The sequence below is a fragment of the Lontra canadensis genome, unplaced genomic scaffold, assembly GCF_010015895.1.
Source record: "Lontra canadensis isolate GAN:19392208 unplaced genomic scaffold, GSC_riverotter_1.0 scaffold18, whole genome shotgun sequence".
Taxonomy (NCBI): Eukaryota; Metazoa; Chordata; class Mammalia; order Carnivora; family Mustelidae; genus Lontra; species Lontra canadensis.
The window spans coordinates 16,887,637-16,899,880 of NW_022631012.1; the positions used below are offsets into that span (position 1 = coordinate 16,887,637).

Here is a 12,244-nt window from a genome sequence, read left to right on the forward strand (position 1 = left end):
GTGCCAGCACTATACTATTTGGATTACTACAGCTTTGTAATATATCTTAAAATCTGCGATTGTGATACCTCTGGTTTTGTTCTTCTTTTTGAAGATTGCTTTAGCTATCTGGGCTCTTTTGTGGTTCTATACAAATTCTGGGTTTATTTGTTCTAGTTCAGTGAAAAATGCTGTTGGTGTTTTGATAGGGAGCACATTGAATGTGTAGATTGCTTTGGGTGCTACAGACATTTTAAAATATTTGTTCTTCCAATCCATGAACATGGCATATCTTTCCATTTTTTTGTGTCACCTTCAGTTTCTTTCATCAGTATTTTATAGTTTTCATAGTACAGCTCTTTTACATCCTTGGTTAAGTCTATTCCTAGGTATTTTATCCTTTTTGGTGCAATTATAAATGGGATTGGTCTCTTAATTTCTTTTTCTGCTACTTTATTATTAGTGTATAGAAATGCAACAGATTTCTGTATGTTGATTTTTATCCTGCAACCTTGCTGAATTCATTTATCAATTCTAGCAAGGTTTTTTTTTGGTAGAATCTTTAGGGCTTTCCATATATAGTATCATGTCATCTGCAAAGATTGAAAGTTTTATTTCTTCCTTACCAGTTTGGATGCCTTTCATTTCTTTTTCTTGTCTGATTGCTGTGGCTAGGAATTCTAGTACTATGCTGAATACAAATGGTGAAAGTGGACATCCTTGTCTTGTTCCTAAGATTAGGAGAAAATCACTCAGTTTTTTTCTCCACTAAGTATGATGGTAGCTATGGATTTTTCATGTGTGGCCTTTATTTTGTTGAGGTATGTTCCCTCTAAACCTGCTTTGTTGAGGGTTTTTATCATGAATGGATGTTGTACTTTGTCAAATGATTTTTTTTTCATTTATTGAAATGATTATATTGACTTATCCTTTCTCTTATTGATGTGATGCATCCCATTGATTGATTTCTGAATATTGAACCACACTTGCATCCCAGGAATAAGTCCCATTTGATTATGGTGAATGATTTTTTTAAAGATTTTATTTATTTGACAGAGAGAAAGATACAGCGAGAGAGGGAACACAAGCAGAGGAAGTGGGAGAGGGAGAAGCAGGCTTGATCCCAGGATCCTGGGATCATGACCTGAGCCAGAGGCAGATGCTTAATGACTGAACCACCCAGGCACCCCTTGAATGATTTTTTTAAAAAATGTATTATTGTATTCAGTTTGCAGTGTTTTGTTGAGGATTTTTGCATCTATGTTCATCAGAGATGTTGGCATGTAGTTCTCCCTTTTTTAGAGTGTTTTTATCTGGTTTTGGTATCAGGATAATGTTGGCCCCATAGATTGAATTTGGAAGCCTTCCTTCCTCTTCTGCTTTTTATAATACTTTGAGAAGAATAGGTATTGCTTCTTCTTTAAGTGTTTAGTAGAATTTGCCTGTGAAGCCATCTGCTTCACAAAAAAACTGTTGGGAGTTTTTTTTATTACTGCTTTGTTTTCATTGCTGTTAATTGGTCTGTTCAAATTATCTATTTCTTCCTGATTCAGTTTTAAGAACTTAAATGTTTCTAGGAATTTATCCATTTCTTCTAAATTGTCTAGTTTGTTGGCATATAGGTCTTTATAATATTCTCTTATAATTCTTTGTATCTATACTATCACTTGTTATTTCTTCCCTTTCATTTGATTTTGTTTATTTGAGTCCTCTCTCTCTCTCTCTCTCTTTTTTTTTTTTTGTTTTTTTTAGATGAGTCTGGCTAAAGGTTATCAGTTTTGTTGATCTTTTCAAAGAGCCAGTCCTTGTTTCATTGATCTGTTTTGTTTTGTTTTCAGTTTCTATTTCATTTATTTCTACTCTAATCTTTATTACTTCTTTCTGTCTAGTGATTTGTGGTTTGGTTTATTCTTTTTCTAGCTCCTTTAGGGGTAACATTAGTTTGTTTATTTGAGAAAAAATTTTTCTTGCTTCTTGGGGTAAGCCTGTATTGCTATAAACATCTCTCTTAGGACAGTTTTTGCTATGTCCCAAAGATTTTGGACAATTATATTTCATTTACTGCCATTATTTTTTTAATTTCCTCTTTGATTTCTTGGTTGACCCATTCATTGTTTAGTAGCATGTTATTTAAAATCCATGTATTTGTGTTCTTTCCAGAATTTTTTCTTATGGTTGATTCTTAGTTTCTTAGCATTATGGTCAGAAAAGATGCATGGTATGTCTTTTTGATTTGTTGAGACTTGTGTTGTGGCCTAGTATGCAATCCATTCTGGAGAATGTTCCATATGCACTTGAAAAGAATGTGTATTCTGCTGTCTTAGGATGGAGTGTTCTGAATAGATCCATCTACTCCAGTGTATCATTCAGAGCCACTGTTTTCTTGATGATTTTCTGTCAGATGGTCTATCCATTAATGTGAGTGGGGTGGTAATGTCCCCTACTCTTATTGTATTATTGTCAGTTACTTCCTTTATGTTTGTTATTAGCTGCTTTATGTATATGGATGCTCCCATGTTGAGTGCATAAAATATTTATAGTTGTTACATCTTCCTGTTGGATCATTCCCTTTATGATCATAGAGTTTCTTTCTTTATCCCCTGTTACAGTCTTTGTTTTAAAGTCTACTTTGTCTGATGTAAGTACTGCTACCCTGGCTTTCTTTTCACTTACATTTGCATGATAAGTGCCTTTCTATACCTTTACTTTCAATCTGCAATGAGTCTTATAGGCAGCATATAGATGGGTCTTACTTTTTTATCCATTCTCTCAACCCATGTCTTTTGATTGGAACATTTAGTCCATTTATATTCAAAGGAGTTAATTTTTTAAAGATTTTATTTATTTACTTGAGAGAGAGCATGCTTGAGCATGAGTTGGGGGAGAGGCAGAGGGAGAGGGAGAAGCAGAATCCCCCCACTGAGCAGGAAGCCTAATGTGGGGCTGGATGCCAAGACTCTGGGATCATGACCTGAAACAAAGGCAGACACTTAACAGACTGAGTCACCCAGGCACCCCTCAAAGTAGTTATTGGCAGGGATGTGCTTATTGCTGTTTTGTTACTTATTTTATGGTTGTTTTGTAGTTCTTCTCTGTTGCTTTCTTCTCTTGCTTTTTTTTCCCTCATGGTTTGCTGGATTTCTTTAGTGATATACTTGGATTCCTTTCTTTTGGTTTTTTGTTTTGTTTTGTTTTGTTTTTGTTTTTGTTTGTCTATCTGTTGCTAGTTTTTGATTTGTTGTTACCAGGTTTATACATAACTTACGCATGTAGCAGTGCATATTAAGTTGAGGACTGCTTAAGTTTGAACCCATTGTTTACTCCCCTTCCCACCCCCATGTTTTAGATATATACTATCATACCTGACATCCTTTTATTTTGTGAATCTCTTGACTGATTTTTATACTATAGCTAACTCATTGCTTTTGTGCCTCCTACTTTTCTTCTACTTATGGTCTTTCCTTTGCTTTCAAAAAGTCCCTTTAGGGGCTATTGGGCCCTTGGCTCAGTTGGTTAACTGACTCCTGATTTAGGCTCAGGTTGTGAGCTCAGGGTAGTGGAATTGAACCCCAAGTCAGGCTCAGTGCTGAGTGTGGAACCTGCTTGGGATTCTTCTCCCTCTCCCTTTGCCCCTCCCCACTGCTTGTGCACACACATATGTGCTCTTTCTTCTAAAAAAAAAAAAAGTCCCCTTTAACATTTCTCGGAGGGCCAGTTTAGTGGTGATGAATTCCTTTAACTTTTGTTTGTCTGAGAAAAAAACTCTTTATCTCTCCTATTCTGAATGATAGCCTTGCTGGGTAGAGTATTCTTGGTTGCTGTTTGTTTGTTTGTTTGTTTGTTTTTTCTTTCAGAACTTTGAATATATCATACCATTCCCTTCTGGCCTGCAAAGTGTCTACTGAAAACTCCACTGATAGACTAATGGGGCTTCCCTTTTATATAACTGCTTTCTATTCTCTTGTTGCTTTTAAAATTCCTTTTATCACTACTTTGCACCATTTTAATTTCTATGTGTCTTGCTGTGAACCTCCTTGGGTAGATTTTTATTGGGGGATCTTTGTGATTCCTGGATCTGGATTTCTGTTTCCTTCCCCAGATTCAGGAAGTTTTCAGCCATTATTTCTTCAGATAAATTTTCTGTCCCCTTTCCTATCTCTTCTTCTGGGATTCCTATAATGTGAATGCTATCATGCTTGATGATGTTACTGAATTCCTTAAGTCAGTGTTTATTTTTTATTATTATTCTCTCTCTTGTTCACTTTGATTATTTTCCATTACTCTGTCCTCCGGGTCACTGACTATTCTTCTGCTCCCTTTAGTCTACTATTTATTTCATCTAGGAAATGCTTAATTTCAGTTATTGAGTTCATCATCATCCAAGTGGCTCTTTTTTTGTTTTCTCTTTGTTGAGTGTCTCACTGAGGTCCTCCACTCTTTTTTCAAGTCTAGTATCTTTATGACCATTACTTTAAATTCTCTATCAGGTATATTACTTCTCTCCATTTGGATTTGCTCCCTTGCTGTGATTTTGTTCAGTTCTTTCATTTGGGACATAGTCTTCTGTCTCCTCATTTTTGTCTAACTCCCTGTGTGTGTTTCTATGTACTAGGAAAGTCCCCTACATCTTCTGCTCTTGAAAATAGTGGCCTGATGAAGAAGAGATCCAATTGCGCCCTGCAGTGCAAAATCCCCTGTTTACCAGAACCTGATGCTTTGGGGTATCTGCTATGTGTGTTGTGTGTACCCCACTGTTGTGATTGGGCTGCTTTTGCCTTCAGTGCAGTCATTTCTGATAGCTCTCATTGTTTTGTGGCAGGGTTTGGTCCCTGTGTTATCAGTGGGCCAGACTTGGGCTTGAGTTGGGTCAGACCAAAGATTTGCCAGAGATGCAGTAGCACCAAACTGCAGGGCATTTTCTCTGTGTTGTCTCCTGAGAAGCTTTTGTTGGAGAGCAGGGCCCACAGTCAGATCTGATGTCTGCTCCCAGCCCAGCGCTGGAGCCACAGTAGACTGGTGTGTGTCATTATCCTCCCTTCTCCCCAGGGAAGGAGTCACTCTGATGTAGCACTGCCTCCTGTCAGGGCTGCTTGCACACCACCAGGCTTGTGGCACCAATTTGGATGGGCTCCGGCCAAGGACATATTGAAGGGGGCAGGTGTGGTGCAGCACACTAGGCCAGGGGTACTGTTAGCAAGGTAGGTGGAAAATATTGGTCAGTGTGTCTAGGCTAGGGGACAAGTGAGGATAATGATACCTGCCAACTCTTTTTTTCTTAGAATAGTCTCCTAAAAATTCCTGCCCCTCTAGCACATGTTGTGAGATTAGTAAATAAATCTTCTTTGCATATATCCCAGGCATTTTTTAAACTGCTGCTTCTGTGCTGCCTCTCTGGGTTCTTTGTTGTGCTGTCTCTCTAAAGGCAGGACTCCACTTCCTATCACCCTCCTGGCTCTCTTAGAGCTGAGCTCACTGAATTTTAAAGTTCCAGGTGGTAAGCCCCACTGATCATAAGAACTCAAGAAATTAGACCCCCCTATTTTCAAAGCCAAATGTTATGGGGATTTGTTTTCCCTGTGCAGGCTCCTGTGCCTGGGGTGCTTGGTGTAAGGGTCTGTTTCTCACCCTTCTCTGTGCCCCCATTGTTCCTCTCTCCCTCCAGAAGTCCTGCAGGTCCATTTAGCTCCCAACCACATTTATGCCTTTCCCACCCTCTTTGATGTGGCCTCTTCTCTATGCACAGCTCTGGAGAATCTGTTCTTCCAATCTTTGGATTGTTTTCTGGGTTATTTACACTGATATGGGGGTTATCTAGTTGTATCTGGATGAGGTGAGCCTCCAAACTTCCCACTCTGCCGTTTTCCCCTGAAGTCCCTGTCCCACTTCGATTTATTTAACCCATCTCTGTTGCTGTCTGTTTTTCTTTTCTTCTTCTTTTTTTTTTTTTTTCATAAAAACAGTGTTTTGTTAAAGTGCTCTTCACAGAGTCACTAAGAGTCTCGTGTTGCCAAAACCAGAGGTCAATTCTCAGGGCTCATTTTACTTGACCTTTTAGGGCTTCTGACATGGTTACTCATTATCTCATTGAAACTCTTTCTTCATTTGGTTTCCAGACCTCACACTTCCTGGTGTTCCTTCTAGTTCATCTGCTCAGTCTGTCTCCCTGCTGTCTCCCCCTCATCATTCCAAGTCTCTCCTCATCTCTCATCTCTGTTTACTTTACTCATCTCATCTAATCCTGTGGCTTTAAATACCTGAACTCCACACTCATGTACCCAACAGCTGTTTGGTTGGTATGCACTTTTGAATACTTTAAAAACATCTCAGACTTACCATTTCCAAAACACTTATCATTTCCAAACCCAAACTTTCATTCTTTCCCACTAGGTATTCCACCTTTGGTCTTTTCCATCTCAGTTCATGGAACTTCCATCCTTCCATTTGCAAAGACAAAATCCTAGAAGTCATTCCTGACTTCCATCTTTTTTTTAATTCATATTCAATCAATCCATCAGGAAATCCTATTGATTCTACCTCTTAAAATATCTACAATCCAACTACTTCTCTCCAACCCCACTGCTCTCCACTGCTTTAAGCCACTGTTATTTCTCTCTTGGGCTATTGCCTCAGGTTCTCTCAGTGCCCTCCCTAGAGCATAAAAGTTAGAACATGTCATCCCTCTGCTCAAAACACTACACTGAGGGGCACCTGGGTGGCTCAGTGGGTTAAAGCCTCTGCCTTCTGCTCAGGTCATAATCCCAGGGTCCTGGAATCAAAGCCTGCATCAGGCTTTCTGCTCAGCGGGGAGCCTGCTTCCGCGTCTCTCTCTTCCTGCCTCTCTCTCTCTCTATCAAATAAATAAATAAAATCTTTAAAAAATCTTAAAAAAAAAAAACCACTACACTGAAATTCCGTCTCAGGATGAAAGGTCAAAATTCTTAGAACAATCCAGAATGCTCTTGATGACACTCCTACCCCCTCCGTCACCATGTCACCATCCCTCTGGTTTCCTTTCCTATCATTCTCGTCTTGGCTCACTCTGCTCCAGCATCCTGGATGTTCTTAAGCACGCCTATTCCATAGAGACGTGGCAGTTGCTGGCCTCTCTGCTTGGAAAACTCCTCCCCCAGATGTCCACAAGGCTCTCTCATCACCCTCAAGACTTTTCTCAGCCAGTAAGCCCCTCCCTGATCATCCTGTTGAGTTGCAAACTGACCTCCCCTCTGGCTCTCTGAACCCTCCTTTCCAGTTTTATTTTTCTCCATAGCACATACCATTTTCTAATTAACTGCATAACTTCTTTCTTTTATTGCCTACTCTGTCTCCCCGCTGAAGAAAATGGATATTTTAATATATTATTTATTATTGAATCTTCAGTGTCTAGGTACATTGGTAATCATTGGTATATTTATACATGTAATCTAGGTACATGTATAAAGAAGAACTTTCTTTATACATGCATCATCGTGCACTAGTCTAATTATTTATTTGGAATTAATTCCTAGGGTCAAATTTATGCACAAATTGCCCAGAAAGGTTTTAGCAATTTGTTCCCTCAGAGAGTTCATGAGAATGTCTTTTTCCTGATACCTTCACCAACATCATACCCTGGTCACACTATCCTTCTTGTTCCTTCCACTCACCATGTTTGATGCGTTTGTACCCCCTTCTCCACAACTTCCTCCTCCAGAATACTCTCCTGCCACACTTTTACTTGGTTTAATTCTTCATGTTATTTAGGTCCTAACTTTAATTGTCACTTCCTTGGAGAGGACTTCCCTGATCATCAACTGTTAAGTAACTTCCCAGTCATCCCATATCACGTCATGTCATTAGCAGATATTTTCTTATGTCTGTATTTGTTTATCTATGATTTCCCTCCCTAGAACATAAGCTCCATGAGAACAGGAGACTTATATGTCTCTTCCAACACTATCTCCAGTAAATGTGTGTTTGATAATGGAATACACACTAGGTATTAAAATTTTTCAGTATTATGATCTGCTGGGTGAAAAGTGGATTAAACATGAATTATTTTCCTGGATTGGTGAGGCTGAGCATCTTTCAGTATGACAGCCTTTTTCTCATCAGCAAATCCTGAGATGATCTAGAAGTTGAAAGGTTCAGTTAGAGTATCTGTTTTAGATAGGCTATGTCCGATTTCTTGTTTCAGGTGTGCTGCAGCAGGTTTCTTATATTGCTAAGAAGCATCATATTTTACATTATTGAAGCCTCTTTGGCATTGACGTCAACATTCGTATCCATAAAGGCAGATTCCTTCAGCAAATTTTACTCACGTACACATTTTCTTTTTGTCTTCACAGCTTTTAGAAAGAACCAACAATGGTTTTGAAGACTCAGACTCCGGTGCTACCAAGAGTCCACTCCACTTAGCTGTAAGTGAGATGCCGTGGGTGGCTTCCTCTGTTACAAAAGGAATCTAGGTGTTCCTAGAACTAGGCTGCTCTTAAAATGATAGTATAGTAACACAGTAAGAACTAATAATGAAAATAGTACATGGTTAAAGGCACAGGCTGCAGAGAGAAAGACTGACTCAAATTCCAATCCCAACTTCACCCACTGGTGACCTCAGACACATTACTTACCCCATCTGGGCCTCAGTTTCCCCAATTGTCAAATGATGGCAAAATAAAAGAGACAATTTTCTTAGAGCCTTTACCACCGTGTACTTAATAAATTATTATTTTTTTAAAGATTTCATTTATTTATTTCATAGACAGAGATCACAAGTAGGCAGAGAGTCAGGCAGAGAGATGGGGGGAAGCAGGCTCCCCACCGAGCAGAGACCCTGACACGGGGCTTGATTCCAGGACCCTAAGATCATGATCCGAGCCGAAGGCAGAGGCTCAACCCACTGAGCCACCCAGGCACCCCTTAATAAATTATTATTATACATTTTAACAGTCTTTATAATTATTACTGTCTAATAGCTCAATTTAAAACATTGAGGAAATTTGAAGAACACATTTTGGTTTTTTTTTAAACCTGTAACACAGGTATTTGGGTTTTTTTTTTAAGATTTTACTTATTTATTTGACAGACAGAGATCACAAGTAGGCAGAAAGGCAGGCAGAGAGAGAGAAGGAAGCAGGCTCCCCACTGAGCAGAGAGCCCGATGCAGGGCTCAATCCCAGGACCTTGGGATCATGACCTGAGCTGAAGGCAGAGGCTTTAACCCACTGAGCCACCCAGGCACCCTGTAAGGATCTGATTGTAGCCAACAGTACATGAGTCTATAGCCTACCACAAAATCAACCAAATTCCACAATTAAAAACTGTGAGCTATTTAAACACAAACTTGTGAGAGCAAGGTGAGCAGACACATAAATGCAACTCGACTTTTCCTGCTTGCGCTTGAAATCAGGGTTTTTTAGGAGGGATGATTCTTGTACTGGCTGAGACCTCAGAGCAGGGAGGAAGACCGATCCTGTCACCAGCAGAGCTTCCTCTTCGCATCCCTGACTAAAGGGAAACATAACAGCTCAGAGCGAGGATCCCCAAACTCTCCACGGGGGTGACAGAGCCTGCAGACTCACACACCAGTTTCTCTCAGCCGGTGTCCTGCTAGCAGTTAGTAATCATCAGGTCTTCTCTAGAAGCCTCCGGGACGGGCTGCCCCACCCAGCAACAGCCGCTCCCCTGTAGAAGGTGCTGCGGCAACATGGGGCCTCAAGTCCACGGCCACAGTGATGGTGTCTGGGCATATCTGGAGGCTGAATTCTAAGAAGAGCGGAAAGGGGCCAGGTCTCTAAGTTGAACTGTTGGGACGTTCACTTAATACCATCCACTATTAGCACTTCTCAGCGTCACTCTGATGAAAAACTGAGATGAGATTTTGTAGAACAGAGGGGAGTGTTTTGTCAATGGGCACATGTAAGTAGTCACGCAAGGGGAGGGCATGACCCCACCCCAGCAGGACTGGGATGAGCTGATCACACCGCACGGAGCCCAGGCTTCACTGGTCGTCTCCCCACATGGTCGCCAGCAACTCTGCTGATCCTGGTCACCACCGTCGGCCATGTCCACCAACACATCCACCACACACGCAACAGACACACACACACACACACACACACACACACACACACATTCTGAGTCCAGTGCAATTAGGCTAAAATGTGCATCCGTCTTTGTTCCGGAGATGGACTTAGAGTGGGAAAGGCGGATGGATGGTGGATATTTGCATGTATAAAGTTTCATGCCCCTTGGTTCTCAGTACAGGTTGCCCTAAAGGTTGCTCCCTAGAATCTCTGCACAACCATCTTCTGCCCCTGGGAAAGGTACCCCAAAGTGGAGGGTTCACATACAGCATTAGCTGCCTCGAGAGAGGACTGTTTCGGGGATCTCAGACAGAATTCACATGCCCTTTATCAGTGGGGTCACCTGCTAGTAATCTGAGAAGAGACTTTGTTAGCTTCCCCCAAATTCTGTCATCTCTCATTATTTTTTCCTGAGAATTATTGTTGGATTATTATCGTTGGATTATTGTGTCAGTTGCTCTGCTAAGATCTTGGGTTTCTGGTCACGTAAAGACAGGGTAGCGTGTTATCAGTGGAGAGAACTGGGCATTTGGCACTTCTGCTGCTGGCAGGCGCCTGGGAAATACACTCAGAGAGGAGGTCCCAGCCCCCAGTCTTCCCGTGAACAACTCACCATGACATGGTTTTCCCACCTGTAAATTAAAAGGAGTAAGTTAAAGACCCCCAAACCCTGTCTAATTTGTAAATTTATTTAATTGGTTTTTGTGGTATCTTGGCCAAATACCTGACCCTTGTGTCTCAGTTTCCTCACCCATGACATGAGGAGAATTGCAGTACCTCTGTCATAGGGCCATTGTGGAGGTGACACGAGGTCACGAGTCAATTGACACGAGTCAATGCCTGAGCCACCCAGGTGCCCCAGAATTTCAACTTTTATGCAGAGCAAATTGAAAACCATTTGGAGGAATTTGAGGATACAGATGATATGAGATGACTTCTGTTTGAAAAGGATCACTTTAGCTTCTGTGTTGATTTTACATCATGAGGGAACAAACACAGAAACAGGGCAACCAGGAAGTGATGATGTTGATGATGATGATGCTGATGGCTTTGACCAGGGTGATAGCAGTGGATTAATTCTAAAACTATGTTATTCTTGCCTTCTAAATGCTAATGCCTTTTAAAAAATTATTATTTGCTTCAAGAACCCTGCAAGTATGCCCGTCACCCTCTCCAGGGGCCTTGGTGGCAATTAGCTTGATAAAAACCCAAAGCACATTATTTCTTCTGTGGATGAATTCTAGGAGTGAAATAGAACCAGATGCCCCCAAACTTTGACTATACACAAGAAACCTGACCTGCCTTGAGTTACCATTTCCTGGCTGAGTGATTCAAGTCTCCAGGGTTATCAACCCAGTGAATTTCATAAACATTTCCTCCACTTGAAAAAATTAAATCAAGAAGCAAGGTTATGCAAATGAAAGGGTCCAGCTGTCAAGATTCCAGATGGACCCATTGTTTTGTGGACTCTGGTGAGATCCCAGATTCTTTCTCCTCATTGCCCTCCGTTCCTATCTGAAAAGTCCAAAGAATTAATTGTATTTAAGACATATTTAAGTTACCTAGCAATATATTTTTTAAGAAAGATTTTTCAGGAAAGCAAAGTTAAAATATTTGATTGCTTACCTCTGTGAAGGTTTGAACTGGCCCGTCTATTGAAAGCCAAGCTATTCCATGCTTTTTGAACGAGCATGTTTGTTCTTTTCTGTGATTACCTCCTCATTTCGTTATTTCAGAAATTATTGGTGAAACTACCTATTAATTAGCTAGTTTAGGATGGAAATAGAAAGAGAAATAGGGCAATTTTCATCATGTACTGCTGACATGAGAAAGGTCTCCTTTCCTGCCTACCTGAGCCTCCTCAAAGAGTTTAAAGCTTCTTTGTATACTTTTATGTAGACTCCAAGAACCATATACCTGCCCAAAGACAGAATCATGCATTTAACCCTAACTAGAATTTCATATCGCATGGTCCTTTGTCTACAGAGTTGAGCTCTAAAGTGTGGCTGTAAGTGAAAGTTCTTGTCTAATCAAAGTTACTTTCATTATTTCCCTTAAATTGCCCTTAAAGTTGAGTGCACATAGTTTTATGTCTTCAATTCTGTGGGGTCATGCTTTTGCATGCTAAAATTCAAGCTAGACTAGGGGTGAGAAATGAAAGGAACTCTATGGGTAAACCTGGCCTTTCAACCATTCTGTCTTTA

General features: G+C 40.5%; 1 protein-coding gene across 12 annotated transcripts in view; it reads left to right on the plus strand.

Annotated features, from left to right (window-relative positions):
* Positions 1-12,244, plus strand: part of ANKRD44 (ankyrin repeat domain 44) — a 311,506-nt gene that overhangs the window by 265,990 nt on the left and 33,272 nt on the right. For all 12 annotated transcript variants that reach the window (XR_004382975.1, XM_032860168.1, XM_032860169.1 and 9 more), the window contains exon 17: positions 8,304-8,375. Coding sequence is in view for 11 of the 12 variants with exons in the window: in XM_032860168.1 (XP_032716059.1) it covers positions 8,304-8,375 (72 nt within the window). In the remaining variant the exon portion in view is untranslated. The remainder of the gene's footprint in view (positions 1-8,303; positions 8,376-12,244) is intronic.